The sequence below is a fragment of the Solea solea genome, chromosome 3, assembly GCF_958295425.1.
Source record: "Solea solea chromosome 3, fSolSol10.1, whole genome shotgun sequence".
Classification (NCBI taxonomy): Eukaryota; Metazoa; Chordata; class Actinopteri; order Pleuronectiformes; family Soleidae; genus Solea; species Solea solea.
The window spans coordinates 34,608,031-34,626,784 of record NC_081136.1 but is presented as its reverse complement, the minus strand read 5'-3'; the positions used below and the strand labels follow the sequence as shown (position 1 = coordinate 34,626,784).

The following is an 18,754-nucleotide window of genomic DNA, read 5'->3' as shown; positions in this document are numbered from 1 at the left end:
AGGTTTAGTCTGGTTTGGTCTGGACACTTGGCTCAGGTTTAGTCTGGTTTGGTCTGGATTGACTCAGCAGATTTGTACCAAGTGATCGAGATGACTCGGCACTCAGGTTCAGTCACACACACACATTCACACACACAGAAATGATTAAAACCATAAATCACAGACATGTTTGTTTTTGGTTGAAATGCTTTTATTCCACTTCCTGCAGCTCTGACCTCTAACACAGGTTCATCGAGTGGACACTGGGACACAGTCCATCAAGTGGACACTGGGACACAGTACAAAGATAATTTGGGTTTAAAAAGTGCAAATGTCCTCAAACATCAGTCAAACATGTTGAGTGCAGAGAGAAGGACGAGCAGAGTGTGTGTGTGTGTGTGTGTGTGTGTGAGAACTCTGATGTGCAAAATAAAAGAATGTGTGCAGATTAAAAAGCACAAACTTCTGCTGAAACATGACTCCAGTCAGTGAGGGATTATTCTGAAACTTCCACCGACACAAAACAAACATTTAAAGTGAAAAAATACTAAATAAAACATCACAGAAATCACTTCTCGTGAATTATGTCCTCGTTTCTTTTTAACCACAGAAACGTCATCTCATGACATCATTTTTTTCTGCTTCTTAAATGTGAACATTTTCTCGTTTCGGTGATTTTTCAGCAACAACAGCTGTGAAAACAGTAGCTAATAACAATGATAATAATAATGATAATAATAATAATAATTCTCTTCATATCAGGCTGTGGATAATAAAACCTTGTAGCTAATCTCCCGCAGGCGTCAGACTTTGTCGTATCTTTCCTGGAAAAAGGTTCAGGGTCAGTTTGTTCTTCTCTGTTTACACTTTGAGATTAGAACGGGATTTAAAAATAATCTGAAAGGAAACACAAATGTATTTTGAATTCCTCTCCCTGTTTATGTTTCACTCGCCTCAGAAATCGTAAAAAAAAAGCTGTGTCACACCCGAGGCTAACGTTAGCGCCACAGCTAAACTAGCTCATCACTTTTTGGTATTTCACGTATTAAATGGTTGCGTGTCGACGTGTCCACAGACACCAGTGGGGGGCAGCACTGTGTAGAAACTCTCCACCAGATTATAATAATCTGGTGGACATTATTATAATCTGGTGGAGAGTTTCTACGTCCGTGCACTTCCTGTTGATGTTTTTCTCGTTGTTCGTTAGCTAACGTCCGTTCAGTCGTTGATGATTTCAGACAGCGAGCGCGGGCTGTTGGAGCAGTGTCCACCTCTGAAGACACACAAACAGACACACAAACAGACACACAAACAGACGGAGTTCATCACTGACGCTGAAACAGCAACTATATTATATTTGAACTTGATGTGAACAGATTTAACTCAGATTTGACTAAACACACGAATGAAGGTGAAAAAAATCACCACAACAATCATTTACACACATTTTATACAAAAGTAAACTTTTATTTACAATGATTCTCGTGTGTGTGTGTCTGTGCGTGTGTGTGTGTGTGTGTGTCACATTCACCTGCAGATTCCTGTAGAACACTCATAGTTGTTTTGACAATAAGCTCCGAACGGTTTACTGTTCATGATTCTCCACAGTGGAGTCATGCGAGCCACTCTCCTCACCGCGGGGACACCGCGTCCGTCTGGACTGTGGGCCGAGCTGGACCTCACCTGAGGGGGCGGAGCTGCACACACCTGTGACACACACACACACACACACACACAATAGATTTTCTTTTCTGTGGAAAAACAGCTTCTCTTTTTTCTCAGTAAACATTTTTCAGTCCGGGTCGATCAATAAAAGTCTGTATCGATCGACCTGGAAACTTTCCAGGTTGTGAAAACTTGTTCTTCAATGTTTAACTTTTACTTTTTAACCAGTTCATCTCCTCATAGTTTAAGTTCTTTTTCCTCTTCACCATCATAAACGACTCATTTATGAATTGATTATCAGAGACGGTGGTTTGTGTTGACCTCTGTGTTGACCTCTGTGTCAGGTCCAGGTCGCTCACCTGCTGAGTCGCCATGAACAGCAGGACACAAAGAGTCACTGCTGCTGCTCCCTGACTGAAGACACGTCTCCGCTGCATCGTCTCCACTCTCTGTGGACAGCTGTTCTTCTTCTCAGTGACCTCCTGCTGCTGCTGCTGCTGCTGCTGATGCTCCTCCAGGTCCTCCAGGTCCTCCAGGTCCTTCAGAAGACAGCGTGGAGATCAGCTCAGCTTCTCCTGGACGACTCCTGAACGACTCCTGAAGTCAAGGCTGACTCAGCAAACTGTGGGACCAGCAGAAACGACTGAGCTCCACTTTATATAAGAGAGAGAGAGAGAGGGAGAGAGAGAGAGGGAGGAGAGACGGAGAGTGACAGGATGACACAATACTCTCTCTCTTTCTCAGTGTGTGTGTGTGTGTGTGTGTGTGTGTGTCTTTGGTATAAATCATACAGTTTTACGAGTGAGGACATTTTGTCTCGTCCTCACAATTTTACAAGGTCTTTTTCAGGGTTAAGACCTGGTTTAAGGGTTAGAATTGAGTTTAGGGTAAGGGTTAAGTTAAGGGGCTTAGACGCGTCCTCACTAAGATATACAACACACACACACAGAGCTGAGCGAGTGTTGGTTACATAAGCAGGTACATACAGAGCAGCACGTGACCTCGGTGTGTGAGTACGTGCTCATCACACATTTAACACAACAATAACACAATATTCACACAATAATCACACAATAATAGCAGTGCAGTTTTCTGCTCAGTTTTAGTCTAAAGATAAAGTACCAAGTCCAGTCCTGAGGTCGGTCTTTGTTTAAGGTCAATATCAGTCATCTCCTAATCTTCACTCAAAGGTCAAAGGGTCGTGGCATTTTCCTGATTACACACGTGAGTCATCACGGGTTAACTTTTATAACTAGTTCACTGGGTTATTGAGTCAAAGGTGAAGAGGTTTATGTTCATTAACTGTTCAGGAAGTGAATGATTTTAACTGCAGTGTTTTCTTCAAACCTCCGTCCACATTAAAACACCCTTCTGTTCTCTTCAAAAACTAAAACAGCAGCAGTGTTTTCTTCGAACCTCGTCCACATTAAAACACACTTCTGTTCTCTTCAAAAACTAAAACAGCAGCAGTGTTTTCTTCGAACCTCCGTCCACATTAAAACACACTTCTGTTCTCTTCAAAAACTAAAACAGCAGCAGTGTTTTCTTCGAACCTCCGTCCACATTAAAACACACTTCTGTTCTCTTCAAAAACTAAAACAGCAGCAGTGTTTTCTTCGAACCTCCGTCCACATTAAAACACACTTCTGTTCTCTTCAAAAACTAAAACAGCAGCAGTGTTTTCTTCGAACCTCGTCCACATTAAAACACACTTCTGTTCTCTTCAAAAACTAAAACAGCAGCAGTGTTTTCTTCAAACCTCCGTCCACATTAAAACACACTTCTGTTCTCTTCAAAAACTAAAACAGCAGCAGTGTTTTCTTCAAACCTCCGTCCACATTAAAACACACTTCTGTTCTCTTCAAAAACTAAAACAGCAGCAGTGTTTTCTTCAAACCTCCGTCCACATTAAAACACACTTCGGTTCTCTTCAAAAACTAAAACAGCAGCAGTGTTTTCTTCAAACCTCCGTCCACATTAAAACACACTTCTGTTCTCTTCAAAAACTAAAACAGCAGCAGTGTTTTCTTCAAACCTCCGTCCACATTAAAACACACTTCTGTTCTCTTCAAAAACTAAAACAGCAGCAGTGTTTTCTTCGAACCTCCGTCCACATTAAAACACACTTCTGTTCTATTCAAAAACTAAAACAGCAGCAGTGTTTTCTTCGAACCTCCGTCCACATTAAAACACACTTCTGTTCTCTTCAAAAACTAAAACAGCAGCAGTGTTTTCTTCAAACCTCCGTCCACATTAAAACACACTTCTGTTCTCTTCAAAAACTAAAACAGCAGCAGTGTTTTCTTCAAACCCCCGTCCACATTTCAGAAAACTGATGTTTTTTCCTCATCTGTTTTTTAAAAGAATAAGTTTGTCCCCATGAAAACACAAAGAAGAGCAAACAAAACACAGAGAAAGGCAAAGTTTTCATAAATAACCGCTTTTAATGTGAACCTGAGCAGAACAAACAAAAACATGCACCATGATTTTCAGATTAAAATCAGTTTAATGACAAAATGTCAACCAGTGAATGGTTGACATTTTGTCATTAAACTACAGGTTTGAGTATTTTTCTGTTCATATTTGAACTCCGCTCTCACACCACAGCTACACTGAAGATGCTGAGTCATCACTTTTCCAGAGCGAGTAAGGGAAAACCTGGAAAAGACAGAGTTGTTTTTATCAAATCCTGAGACTCAGGACAAAAGTATGTTCAGAACCAGGAGAGGAAGAACATCTGATTTAATCCAGGAGCTTTCACACACACACACACACACACACACACACTGGGATTCCTGTAAAGTCGCTGATTAATGACGAGTCGCAGAGTCTCCAGAGGAAACACGAGACTGACAGGAACCCTGAACATCTGCGTCATGAGTCGTGGCCAGGCATGACTCAGCAAATCCCAGAAGAGCACCACTGCTCACACTGTAAAACACGGTCTCAGAGAGAAACTCATGAAAACATGATGTTCACGTTTCCTTCAGTTTTCCCGCTCTTGGCATCGTTAGCTCCGCCCTGATATGATTCACCTGTGTCTTGATTTTCACCTGTGTCTTGTAAGGCCCCTCCCCCTGGTGTATAGGATGCCTGTGCTCCTTAAGCCCCGCCCCCACACTAGGACCAGATTTCGGCCCTGACCTAGTTCTTCTGACCATGGTGAGTGTTTTCAGATGTGAGGGATTAACAGACCATAAATATCAAACATGTGACAGGATATTTACGTCTGAACGGTGATTGGGGGCGGGAACAGAAGCCCTGAAATAACCAATGACAGCGAGTCGACAGGGAAAAGGGATATTTCGTACTTTTGTTTAGAATCATAAACGTCACAATCACAGCAGCTGTGAACGACTAGTCTGTTTATATTCTGAAGTCACGTTAAATCACGCGAGTTTCTGTGAGATCCCAAATCCCTGGAATGGTTTGATTAAAGGTGAAGTTTGTTGTCCTGGTCTGGTCTGGTCAGGACTGGTCTGGACAGGACTGGTCTGTTCTGGTCTGGTCTGGTCAGGACTGGTATGGACAGTACTGGTCTGGTCTGGTCTTGTCTGGTCTGGTCTGGTCTGGTCTGCTCAGGACTGGTCTGGACAGAACTGGTCTGGCCTGGTCTGGTCTGGTCTGGTCTGGTCTGGTCAGGTCAGGTCAGGACAGGACTGGTCTGGATCATCTAATCTGTTCTTTCTCAGGATTAAAACCATAAAATATAAAATCCAGATATGATTTCATGATTCCAGGAACATCTTCTATCTTTGCTGATGATGGTGCTGCTGTATTTTTCTCATATGAACTAAAATCATGATTGAGGATGATTTATTATATTATTAATATTTATTATTATTAAGTGTCTGTTTATAGTTGAATTGTCTCTGCAGGTGCACGTGTCCTTCAGCGCGTAGAAGGAACAAAGTCTGGACTTTAAACGTCGATGGTTATAAAGTAAAAATGAAAAAAATCCGGTTCTGCAGACGTGACCTGGTCTGACCAGCACGGGTCCTCGTGTGGACTCACTGAACGTTTTCACAGAACAAGCACAGGCCTTGAGTCGCTGCCAGCTCTTCTCTGATAGTGAAGTGGTGATAGTTCATTTGTTGGCAGCTTATCTCTTATCTCATGACTGGAATCAGAGGAACTCTTTTCTTTCCCTCAACAAAGACATTAAAATGTCACTTTTATCAGAGTCACTTCCTGTGACAAGTTTGTAAATGAACAATTGGAGCTGAACCCCAAACAGGAAGAGACATTTTATTTTCCTTTTTTTTCAGCAGAGATGAAGAAGACACGCCCCCTGCCCCGACTGTGACCAGGATAAAGCTGAGGTAGGTGATTTATTTAGTTGCTATTGATCAAAATGTCCCTGATAACCTTTCATCATCACAGCAGCCAAGCAATTTTCCATATGAAGGACATAAGAAATGATTTAAAGACGTGAAAAATGACAATAAACACCTAGAAATTGACTGTAAACACACAAATGTTGACCACAAAGACACAAATAAAGACCCTTCCATCGTCAAATGTTAAGGTTGTTACATCATCTGTGTGTGTGTGTGGTCAGTGACATGTTTAGTTTCTGTTTCAGCTCGGGTTTATTTATGGATTCATGTGGGTTTTTTTCTCAGTATGATGGCGGTGCGTTCACTGACCGTTACCTCAGATGTTTTGTTGACTGTTCTCTTCAGTTTGATTTGGCTGCAGTTGAACATGACGACACTTTAGTGTCTGCTGATCTGACCACTCTGAACACAGCTGACCCTGACACTAACTCTAAACCAGACCTAAACCTTGACACTGACTCTAAACCAGACCTAAACCCTGAAACTAACTCTAAACCAGGCCCAAACCCTGACACTGACTCTAAACCAGACCTAAACCCTGAAACTAACTCTAAACCAGGCCCAAACCCTGACACTGACTCTAAACCAGACCTAAACCCTGACACTGACTCTAAACCAGACCTAAACCCTGACACTAACTCTAAACCAGACCCAAACCCTGACACTAACTCTAATCCAGACCTAAACCCTGACACTAACTCTAAACCAGACCCAAACCCTGAAACTAACTCTAAACCAGACCCAAACCCTGACACTAACTCTAAACCAGACCCAAACCCTGACACTAACTCTAAACCAGACCCAAACCCTGACACTAACTCCTGACATTAACTCTAAACCTGACCTGAACCAAACCTAAACCCTGAAACTAAGTCTAAACCTGACCTTAATCCTGACACTAACTCTAAACCTGACCTAAACCCTGACACCAACTCTTAACCTGACCTAAATCCTGAAACGAACTCTAAACCAGACCTAAACCCTGACACTAACTCTAAACCCGACCTGAACCAGACCTAAATCCTGAAACTAAGTCTAAACCAGACCTAAACCCTGACACTAACTCTAAACCCGACCTGAACCAGACCTAAATCCTGAAACTAAGTCTAAACCTGACCTAAATCCTGACACTAACTCTAAACCTGACCTAAAGCCCGGGTTTGCTCTTTCAGTGATCGACTTTTTTTTTTTAAATCAAATAGTTCAGAGGTCAAAGGTCACACTGATCACATGAAGGTTCATGAAATCCCTGAATAAAGAGAAGCATCATAGTAGACTTTTGAAAACATGCATTTATTTTATTATTCATTTCCATATCTTAATAAAAATTGCATTCTATTGCGTTTTCTCTGACCTTCGTCACAGTCCTCCTCTTCATCATCATATATAAATATGTACAAACGTCATCATCATCATCATCATCATCATCACTGTTTTTACAGAAACATCAACAGTCGACAGAAACTTTGTTCAATAAAAGTCGACTAATTTCATCCACAAATATTCAGGAGTTTTTAGTTTTTTTTAGTTTTTTTTTTACCAGATTTGTTTTCTTTTTGTTATTTTTTAAAAAATGGACGAATAAATCGACAAAAAAAATAATAGTTAGGTGATTTTGTTGTTTTCTTTAAAATGTTTGAATGTGTGTGTGATTTTACTGTCGCGTCTTAAAAAAAACAAAAATCCTGTTTAACTTTGTGGAAAAACTTTGTGACAATTTGACACAAAAAATTCAACAGTTTTGGAGTTAAATCAGTAAAGTGCTTTAACAGGAACAAGCCCCGCCCCTTCAGTCTCCGCCTAAGCCCCGCCCCCTCACAGCGGGGTCAGCGGCAGGTGCAGGACTCGGCCACCATGTCCTCCAGCTCCCTGTACTCCACCTTCTTCTTGTGGACCACCAGCACGCTCATGGGCATGTACCGGTACGGCACGCAGGACGGCGGCGGCACGTCGCCCAGGCCCAGGTCGCTGATGACCGTCTGGATGATGGCGTGGTTGGGGGCGTGGTAACCGTAGTGCAGGACGCGCGGACAGTCGCCCTGACAGAAGCGCGGGTTGTAGACGGGCGGAGCGATGAAGTAGTGGCCCCAGCCGAGCTCGTCAAACGACAGACGGAACGAGTGCAGCTTGCAGCGACTCTTCGCCGCCGCGTTGGGTTTACGTTTGTAGGCGGGGACGCTGGACACGATGGAGGCGGAGGAGGAGGTGGAGAAGGAGGACGAGGACGTGGGAGCGTTTTTCAGAACGTCCAGTGAAGGATCCTTCAGCTCTGGAGAGTCTTTGGAGCGACGGCGGCGGCGGTGGCCGCCGCGGGGTGGACGGCGGACCAGCGGGTTCCACGGTCTGATTCTCCTCATGGCGTTTAAACCCTCAGCTCCTAACAGCTCCTCCATCCAGTCCTGCCCCGCCCTTTTCTCCTCCACGTACAGGAGCAGAGACGGGACGTCCACGTGAGGTTCTCCTCTCCTCTGTCCTCCAACACTGTCCCGCCCCCGCCACCAGGAGGAGCTGTTCTGCTGATGGAGCTCAGGTTCTGTGCACCAGTACTGAGCGGTGAGGGTCAGGTGACCGTCCTCGCTCTGAAGGACGTGTCCACTCACATGAGCGGTGATGTCGGTCTCCGTCCACTGCTCCTCAGGCTCCAGCGTCACCAGACTCTCTGCTCCCAGAGATGTGATCTGAGCCCTGCAGCGAGGACCAGGACCAGGACCAGGACCAGAACTGGGAGGTGATGAAGGTGATGGAGGAGGACCTGGGGCCTGGGAGGAGGAGGAGGAGGAGGAGGCAGAGCGCAGGTGGACGAAAGACGCTCTGATCAGCTGTTCTGAAGGAAGAGTGTCCAGGTTGTAGTGAACAGTGAAGGTGTAGAGATGATCTGAAACAAACAAACAGGTCAAAGGTCAAAACAACAAACTTTATTGTGAAAAAATGTCTCCATCAAGTTCTGACTGAGTGGAAAAGATGCAGCGCCCCCTTGTGGCTCTTCAACATAAATCACTGTGTTGGTGAAAATATTTATGATTTTCTACATGTGTTTAAAAAGGACAGTTGTTAATTTTCACTGGATCAGATTATAATCTGATGATTATAATCTGATTGATTATAATCTGACGATTATCAAAAACAACTAAACTAAACTAAACAATCATAAATGAATTGATGATGAAAGTATTGATTATTATTGATCAGCAATGATTGAAAAGTTTCTTATTATTATTTATTTTGAAACTGATGAAGCGTGTGTGTAAGGGTGCGCGCGCGCGTGTCTCACCTGATGACGTAGCAGCTGCAGGTACATGATGTAAATTGGACGTCGTGGGTCTGAGCAGTCGAACCGTGTTGGAGCCGAACTTCCGGTGCTGTTTGGGTCTGCCGTCCGGTTCCGCCGCGCTCCGGTACAGACTCAGCATAAACTGCACGTTCTGGTCCGCGCTGTGCGCGTGCGCCCCCCCGTACCTGGAGCTGCGTTCGTGAGCGCGCCGGGTGTTTGGTGAAGAAGAGGTGGATGAAGAAGAAGAAGAAGAAGGGGAGGAGAGCAGGATGAAGGTGAAGGAGCAGAGGTGGAGGAGACTGGCGCGCGCTGACCTCATGTTTGTGCAGCACAGACTTTTCATTGATGTTCACCGCGAACCTTCATCCTGAACTCTGACCGCGTGACCATCAACTTCCTGTTCGACACCAACAACCTGAGCACAATTAACACCTGCCACCGGCGGGACACGCCTACCGCAGCGTCAACACGCCCACCACAGCCAACAACCGCTCACCTGATTGGTGCGTAAAAAATGATGAAGATGATGGTGATGATGAAGATGATGATGAATATGGTGATGATGATAATGATGGTGATGATGATGAAAATGGTGATGATAATGAAGATGATGAAGATGATGAAGATGGTATGAGTTATTCTTAACTGAGCTCAAATAATACTTAAATTCCTGAAGTATTAAGCAAATAAAATATAAAAACCATGTTTTCAGGTCATCAATTTCTTCAGAGAACATTTGAATTAAATTGTTTGTCACATTCCTCTATTTTATTTAATTTTTTTACAGATCTATGTATTTATTATTATTTTAAAATAAATAAAACATGTCACCTTTACTGTTCTTGTGTCTCATATTGTTCAGGGAAGCACAGTGGAGCCTCCTGGTGGCAGAACGTGGCCACATCCAGAGTATTTGCAGCTACAATGCTGCTCCCTGCTGGTAAGCAGCTGCCAGTTAAAATCTCTTCTGTTTTTAATGTTTTGACTTTCATCACTTTGTTATTTAAACTGAAGTTTTTATTTATTTATTTTTATATATAAAACATTCCATGCTCGTTCATGATTGAGGTTCATTTGTGTATTTTAAATCATTTCTTCTTCACAGGGAAGAAAAAAGGTTTCAACCTGAGATGAAAAAAACCTGCAAAAGTAGAAAGAAATGAAAGAAAACATGTGGCAGAAACCACTTTTCTTTTCTTTTTTCACATTCACATTTTCAAACCCCAGTCTCTCATGAAAACCACTGAACCAGATGTTTGTGTCAGAGACGGATCAGATCAGATCTGACCTAAACAATGTGAGGGGAGAGGGACGTCTGGACATGTTCACATCTGTCCCCCTGTCTCTCTTTCATTCTGATTCATCTTTATGTGTTCTTTCTGTGACACATGCAAACACACACACACACACACACACACACACAAACATGGAATTTAAGTGGTGCTGCAGTGTGATAGCATTCCACAACAGTGATTATCTGCCATTCTGATCTCTGCAGCGGGAGTGTGGGAAAACACGTGTCATTTAAAGCACAGAAACCATGTCTAAAAAAGCAGATTTTAGCCACTTGATAAAAGACGTCATCTGCGTCACATGTTCACGTCTTTATCTCACTGTGAGACAGACTTTTCCAACAGGAAACTGAAGTTTGTAAACCACTCACTCTCCCACACCAAACCCCATAGAGAAAATCAGTGATTTTAGCTTGTCGGGACACAGGAGCTGCTGGTCCACTGCTGCCTCGTGTGGTCACTTTGTGTGTCTGAGGTAAATCTGAACAAAGGATTTTTGATGCCGAATTTGACAAAATCAGACATTTGAACTTAGTAATGGAGGCAGCAGTGGATCAACAACTCCTGTGTGCTGTGATGTTAAAATCACTGATTTTCTCTATGGGGTTTGGTGTGGGAGAGTGAGACGTCATGGACATAAACTGACGTAGATTCTATTAACCAAGTCTTTAATTAAGCAGCTAGAATCCTGTTTTCTTCTTGTGTTTCTGCTGGTATACAGTTGTGGTCTTTATTTTGACCACAATTGCCCAAAAAACTTGACTCAGAAGTCAAACAAACTCTGTTTCCACAGCTGATTATCAGTGAAGGAGAAAATGACTGTAAGTGAGTCTTATGTAACGTTTAAATGAGGAGGTTTTTATAAATGAGCGCGACGTGACAGTGAGTGTTGTTGTTGGAGACTGAACCTCAGAACTTTGATTTGACTTCACTTCACCACGTCTTACCACAGCAATGATGCGTGATGTTTGTGAACGCATGAGTCGACACTTTTAACGTCCACATCAGCAGAAACAACATGGCATTAATGTTGTTGTTTTGTTGTGTTCTGGTTCTGGTTCTGAACCAGCTTTTCTTTTACAAATGACAGACCACAACTTCCCAAACTTCAGGCGCCTGTAAATAAAAAGAAGAGCAACAAAGTCACAGAAATGTCAGTATTTAGTAAATAATCATCACAGAAATCACATTATTGTCTTTTATTTTTAACATTTTTAATTTTAATCACCTATAACGAAAAATATAAGTTTATCTTACTTTGAATTCGATGAATAATGTAAAAAATACTTTATAAATCATAGTTAATTCATTTAAATAAAGTATAAATGTGATCTGACGCTGGCATGAACTTCCTGACGTCGTTGACTTTCTAGCTCCTCCCTCCGCGCCTCTCATTGGTCGCTTACATCCAAGCCCTCTCTGCTATTGGCTCAGCTCTCTGTCAATCAAATCCCGTCGTTCGAATAGTGGGCGGGGTGTGCTTGCCTCGCGCTGGGAAAAGTTTTCCAAAAGTTTGTGGCCATGTCAAGCTAGCAATGAAGCGACCGGAAACACGCGATTCAGTCTTCAAAATAAAAGCGACAAACCTTCGCTTTTGGGGCAAAAACCGAATTTATTCTTACATGAATAAAAAAAGACAAACGGGGGAATTCTGAAAGAAAAAACAGAGTGAGATTAAAACCGTCAAACATGTCAATGTCTTCCTCTTGTCGACGGTACAACATTATAACCGGAAATGTGAGCCGACATGTCGGCGTTACCTTGACTTCGTTCCCTCCCCCTCTCCCTCCCTCCTCCACACTTCCATCCATCCGTCCGCTCGTTGTTGTCGTTGTAGCGGTGATGGAGAAGCCGAGGCTCCGCCACCGGCGCCGCTAACTTAGCAACCACCGAGCTACCGCCGGCTACCGCGCCGACACAAAGACGGACAGAAGGCGGGAAGAGGGGCCGCGGACACCGGGGCGGAGGGACAGGATGGAGACCGTGGAGCAGCTCGTGTCCTTCCACCACATTCAGGTCCAGTTGAGCGGGGGCGCGCCCTGGGGGTTCACGCTGAAAGGAGGACTGGAGCACGGAGAACCGCTCATCATCACCAAAGTAAGATTAACTTATAACCTTTAACCATTTCATTAACTAGCATAGAGGGAAAACTGAACTAAACTAAAGCTTAACCAAAACAAGTAAACCAGTACTGGAGCTGTTTATCTTCACCAAAGTAAGATTAACTTTGATATAAAGTGAAAACTGAACTTAACCAAACAAGTAAACCAGTACTGGAGCTGTTTATCTTCACAAAAGTAAGATTAACTTTGATATAAAGTGAAAACTGAACTTAACCAAACAAGTAAACCAGCACTGGAGCTGTTTATCTTCACCAAAGTAAGATTGACTTTGATATAAAGTGAAAACTGAACTTAACCAAACAAGTAAACTAGTACTGAAGCTGTTTATCTTCACAAAAGTAAGATTAACTTTGATATAAAGTGAAAACTGAACTTAACCAAACAAGTAAACCAGTACTGGAGCTGTTTATCTTCACCAAAGTAAGATTAACTTTGATATAAAGTGAAAACTGAACTTAACCAAACAAGTAAACCAGTACTGGAGCTGTTTATTTTCACCAAAGTAAGATTAACTTTAATAGTATAAGGGAAAACTTAACTAAACTAAAGTGATAAACTTAACTAAAGTAAGTTAACAAAAAGGACTGGAGACTGAGAGCATCATCACCAAAGTAAGTTTAAATGAAAATAGTCACTAAATTGAGTTAAAATAGAACAGATGGGTTGTGACTTACAATAAGTTAAACTTCTCATAATAACACAAACTTACCCAACTTTACTTAACTATGTAAAAAGTATGTTTATTTAAAATACATGTGATGTAACTAAAAATATCTTATCATCATTATTATTATTATTGTTATGTTATGTTATTTTGGTTTGACAAGACAATCTTCTTATAACTTTGATATGAAGTCTGACAATTTTAAAGTAGTTAAATCAGTGCAGTTACTAGTTAAACTAGTTTGTTTATCAAACTGCTTCATCGTGAACATGTGATTCTGTTTTCTTCCTCGACGCTTGGTTTAAACGCTTCATCTGATAAAGTCACTCCTCTTCCTCCTCCTCTTAATAAAATAGCACCGTCTACAGCGAGAGAGTAAATATCTGGAGCTGGTCGTATGAATGAGAGGGTGAGGGTTTGTGTGATCTGATGAAGTCTGGAGGTCAGAGGGTTCTCACAGAGAGGTTCTCACAGGGTTCCCAAAGAGGTTCCCTGAGGAATCCCCAAACCTGAGGGAGCCTCCGTTCGTCTTCCTGTCGCTGCGTTGGCCTGGACGTCAGAGGTGTTGACGGACTGAGGTGCTGCCGCGTCAGGGTCTGTGAGGATCCTCCAGGAGGGGAACCACAGACCCTCGTGCCCCCCCCCCCCGTGTTAAGTGTCACTGTGAGGTGGCAAACGCTCCGGGGCTTTCTGTGAGATTTAGTGTGTGCTTATAGATTTGAACGTGACCTCGTCCTGTGTGATGGAAAGGTGGTGGTGGTGGGGGGGGGGGGGGGGGTGTTTCCTCTGCGCTGCTTCTCACGGCTTCATGCTGCAGGCGGTGAGTGCCTGGAAATAAGGAGAGTGTCTTTGAATTACTGCAAGTAATTATTGGTGTGTGTGTGTGTTCGGCTGGGGGTGGTCCATGTGTGTGTGTGTGTGTGCAGTCCAGTGCGTAAGTAGGCCGACAAACGTGCAGCCTCTCTCTCTCTGTGTCTGTCTGTCCGTCTGCGTGGCTCTCTGTCTCTCTGTCTCTTTGTCTCTTTGTCTCTCTGTGTCTCTGTCTCTCTGTGTCTCTCGGCCACTGGTGTTGAACAGTTGCAGCAGCGGTGGTGTAAATGTTGGCAGCGATGCTTCCATATTCACCACACACCACAGCAGGGAATGGAAAAGACTGGAGCAGTCATCTGGAAACACACACAGACACACACACACACACCCACGCACACACACACACATACACACACACAGACACACACACACACACTCACAGCCCCTGGGAAAATGTGACTGAGACTGCTAAAGGAGATAAAAATCAAACCGTGGTCGATGGCTGTTTTGTGTCCAGTGGCCAGTTAAGACACACACACACACACACACACACACACACACACACACACACACACACACACACACACACACACACACACACACACACACAAAGGCGGTGCAGAAAAGTGTTTAATGATTAAGTGAAAAGTCCTTGAAGGAAAGAGAAAAAAAGAAAAGTCTGGAGCTCAGGGAGGAGGTAAAGTGTGTGTGTGTGTGTGTGTGTGTGGTAAAATGTTTGATTGTTTAACATGTGTGATTGTAAAGTGTGAAACAGCAGCTCGCCTAAATACACCAGACTCCGCTGTTAAACATCGAGGTTCTGGACATTTCCCTGTTGGAAAACTGTTGGAGATTAAGCCGCGTGTTTAGTATTGTATGTAGTGTTTTATAGTCTTAAGTCTTTTTAACTCCTCTACAGTTCGTCATGTTCATGGTTCGGTTCGGTTCTTGTGCGTCTTCCCGTGACGGCACTCTGACGACGACGACGCACGTTTTCCCCGGTTATGACGTCACATATCCATGTGTCACTTTAACCACTACACTCAGAATAATAATAATAATAATAATAACAACAATAATATCAATAACAATAAGAGCATTATGCAGCAGGGCCTAAAGATATCGCACCGCTACACAGAGTTCACACCAGATTATGACGCAATAATCCCGTTACACAGAGTCAGGACTGGCGTTTAAATATGAAGATGATTCTTTCATCTATTCATCCATTCATCTTTCTAACATATATATATATATATATATATATATATATATATATATATATATATATATGTATGACATTCACTCACTCATTAAAGAGTGAAATCACAAAGATCAGGTTTAAACACAGTGAAGTTTGTTACAGTGACTCGGCTGTTTTTTTGTAACGTGGTGTGTGATTGTTTCACCTCCAGGACGTTCATGTGACTGTGTGTGTGTGCGTGTGTGTCCACTACTGGAGGGGGAGGGGCTTTTCTGAGACAGCAGACGGATTTAAGCCATTTGGTCAACATTCCTCCAGAAGCATAACAAATCACCTCTGTGTGTGTGTGCGTGTCTGTGTGTGTGTGTGTGCGTGCGTGTGAATACTGAGATTTTAGACATTTACCTTGTAATTGTTGCTGATTAGCCCACGTTTTTAAGATTGTTAAGTGTTTTTTAACTGATCTACAGTTTTGCATCAATCGGCTTGATTGTGTCGACGTATCAATAACACAGTCACACTAGAACACAAGAACACAGTAACACAGTAACACAAGAACACAATAACACAGTAACACAGTAACACAAGAGAACACAGTGACACAAGAGAACACAACAACACAACAACACAATAACACAATAACACAAGAACACAGTAACACAATAACACAAGAACACAATAACACAAGAGAACACAGTGACACAGTAACACAAGAGAACACAGTGACACAGTAACACAAGAACACAGTAACACAAGAACACAATAACACAAGAGAACACAGTAACACAAGAGAACACAGTGACACAGTAACACAAGAACACAATAACACAAGAGAACACAGTGACACAAGAACACAGTGACACAGTAACACAAGAGAACACAGTGACACAAGAACACAGTGACACAAGAGAACACACAGTAACTCAAGAACACAGTAACACAGTAACACAAGACCAAGGTAACACAAGAGAACACAGTGACACAATAACACAGGAACCACAATCTTACCAAAGAATGTTTTCACATGTGGTTGAAGGTATGTATGTGTGTGTGTGTGTGTGTGTGTGTGTGTGTGTGTGTGTGCATTCCTGTAAAGGTAGCCTCCAGTAGCATTCTGCTCTGCGGGGGGTCGCTGAGGATGCCATCAGATAGAGATGCTATTGTCTCTACTGTGTGTGTGTGTGTGTGTGTGTGTGTGTGTGTGTCTCTGACTGTCCTCACAGTAAAGTAAAAACACATGTCGAGCCTCGTACACAAAAGTGCATATTGATGAGAGACTGAAACAAACCAGCGTTTTCACGTTTTTCACGATTTTCTACACGAGTTTTGATCAAATCTCGTTGTTAATGAAGCAGGAAAACCAGAAACATGAAGTCACGTGTGAATATGTGTCGTTTTCTTCTGAGTGTGAAAAGTGAAAGTGGAGCTGTGGGAAACTCTCCTACAGTCTCCATCAGGAGATTATATTGATGAATAGTTTCCTCTGTCTGATTGGATTGAATGTTTTTTTTTATTATTTCAGTCAAAACCTGAATATTTTCACTTTATTAAGCCTGTAACTGATGATTGTCATCATCAGTTCATTGTTTGCTCGGTCAAATGTCTTTTGTTTTTGCTGAAAATCACAGAAACTAGAAAATATTCACATTTAAGAAGCTGAAAATCACAGAAACTAGAAAATATTCACGTTTAAGAAGCTGAAAAATCACAGAAACTAGAAAATATTCACATTTAAGAAGCTGAAAAATCACATAAAGTAGAAAATATTCACATTTAAGAAGCTGAATTGTGAATTTGCGCAGATTTAATTGCGGTGATATGAGCTGAAATATCAGACGTGGTGGTTTGAGAGGATGTCGGACGTGGAAGTGAGACAAGGTCGAGACACAAAGACCAGAGTTTGTCACAGTGTTTGACATTTTGTGAGACAAATACATGTAGGGGCTGTGGAGAGGTGAGGGGCGTGTGTGTGTGTGTGTGTGTGTGTGTGTGTGTGTTGGGGTGGGGCTGGAATGTCTCTATCTGTGATCTATGGAGCCTTTAGCTGTTTCTTTTAGGAATACGTCTGGACACACACACACACACACACACACACACACTATAATAACACCCTCCCTCTGTGTGTGTGTGTGTGTGAGTACATCAGTATATTGACACTTAAACACACACAGCACTGTTATGTTTGCAGTGTGTGTTTTATGGACATATTTAAAAGACAGTGTTGGGTGTTTGACCTTGTCAGGACCAGTAGTCCTCATGGAGACCAGAACCTCATTTCTGAGGAACATGGTTAAGGTTAAAGTTACAACATGTCCTCACAAAAATATAAATACACACACACACACACACACACACACAGTTTTTGGTCTGAAGTGAAACAAGCTTCTCTTTGTTTACTGCATCTTCACTCGTCGTCGGCTGGAAACATGGTTTTAACCGCCATCTTACTCCTGCATCACTCACTCACTCACTCACTCACTCACTCACTCACTCACTCATTCACTCACTCGTCAGGTGAAGTCATGAAGGATCTGAGTATTAGTAAAATCTGTGAGAGCTGTTGGGTTTTAAACTGTGACAAGTTTAGTTCAGTGAACGAGTTAATGTTTCACACACGCACGCACACACGCACTCACACACACACACGCACCTCACGCATGCGCGCACACACACACACACACACACACACACACACAGACATTGATGGATCAGTTCAGTTCATCTCTGCTCTCACCAGGCCGCTGACCTTTAACCTTTACTATTGTCAGTGCAGGTCACCGGATCTAATGACTTCCATACTGCTGCAGAAACACACACACACACACACACGCACACACACACACACACACACACACACACACACACACACACACACACACAAAACAAGTGTTTGAATATTGCTTTTTCATGGTTAGTTGTGCAGCTCTAGTGTGTGTGTGTGTGTGTGTGTGTAATGATGTATAGACCCTTTGAGGGCCGTGGGTTAAGGTCTGACAGCCTGGTGGGTGCCGCTAAGCATTGTGGGTAGTGCCGCTTTGATGTGGCTCGGCTCTCTCGGCCCGAGACGCGTCTCTTGTTTTCTCAGATTAAACCAGGATTATCGGCGTAATCGCTGGAGATTGAGGTCGCGGTGTTTCGAAGGAGCGGGATTTCTGCTCTGGACTTCCCCAAAACATCACCTGTCAATCAAACGCTGTGGGCGGCACACCTCGTCTGTTCTTCTTCTTCTTCTTCATCTTCATCGTCGTCACCTGATTCACACACAGGTGGCCACGTTTCTATGATCAGAGGTCGTTTGAGGACAAACACACAAACACACAACACACACACACACGTGTAGCTGCTGCAGATTTGTGTGTGTGTGTGTGTGTCTGTGATTTTTCTTTTCCCCTCCTCCCTCTGTGAT

At 42.9% G+C, this 18,754-nt stretch overlaps 3 protein-coding genes across 3 annotated transcripts in view; 1 reads left to right on the top strand and 2 right to left on the bottom strand.

Moving 5' to 3' along the window:
- Positions 1-176: 176 nt before the first annotated feature.
- On the bottom strand, positions 177-2,229 carry leap2 (liver-expressed antimicrobial peptide 2). Its single transcript, XM_058624936.1, has 3 exons — positions 2,004-2,229; positions 1,511-1,686; positions 177-1,252 (listed from the first exon to the last, which is right to left on the bottom strand). The coding sequence occupies exons 1-3, from the start codon at positions 2,079-2,081 to the stop codon at positions 1,198-1,200; spliced, it is 309 nt and encodes a 102-aa protein (XP_058480919.1). The 5' UTR covers positions 2,082-2,229; the 3' UTR covers positions 177-1,197.
- A 5,117-nt stretch (positions 2,230-7,346) lies between these two features.
- Positions 7,347-9,695, bottom strand: bmp15 (bone morphogenetic protein 15). Its single transcript, XM_058625543.1, has 2 exons — positions 9,256-9,695; positions 7,347-8,859 (listed from the first exon to the last, which is right to left on the bottom strand). The coding sequence occupies exons 1-2, from the start codon at positions 9,596-9,598 to the stop codon at positions 7,811-7,813; spliced, it is 1,392 nt and encodes a 463-aa protein (XP_058481526.1). The 5' UTR covers positions 9,599-9,695; the 3' UTR covers positions 7,347-7,810.
- A 2,684-nt stretch (positions 9,696-12,379) lies between these two features.
- Positions 12,380-18,754, top strand: part of shroom4 (shroom family member 4) — a 30,087-nt gene continuing 23,712 nt past the window's right edge. Inside the window, exon 1 of the mRNA XM_058625041.1 lies at positions 12,380-12,644. Coding sequence (XP_058481024.1) covers positions 12,522-12,644 — 123 coding nt within the window. The 5' untranslated portion in view covers positions 12,380-12,521. The remainder of the gene's footprint in view (positions 12,645-18,754) is intronic.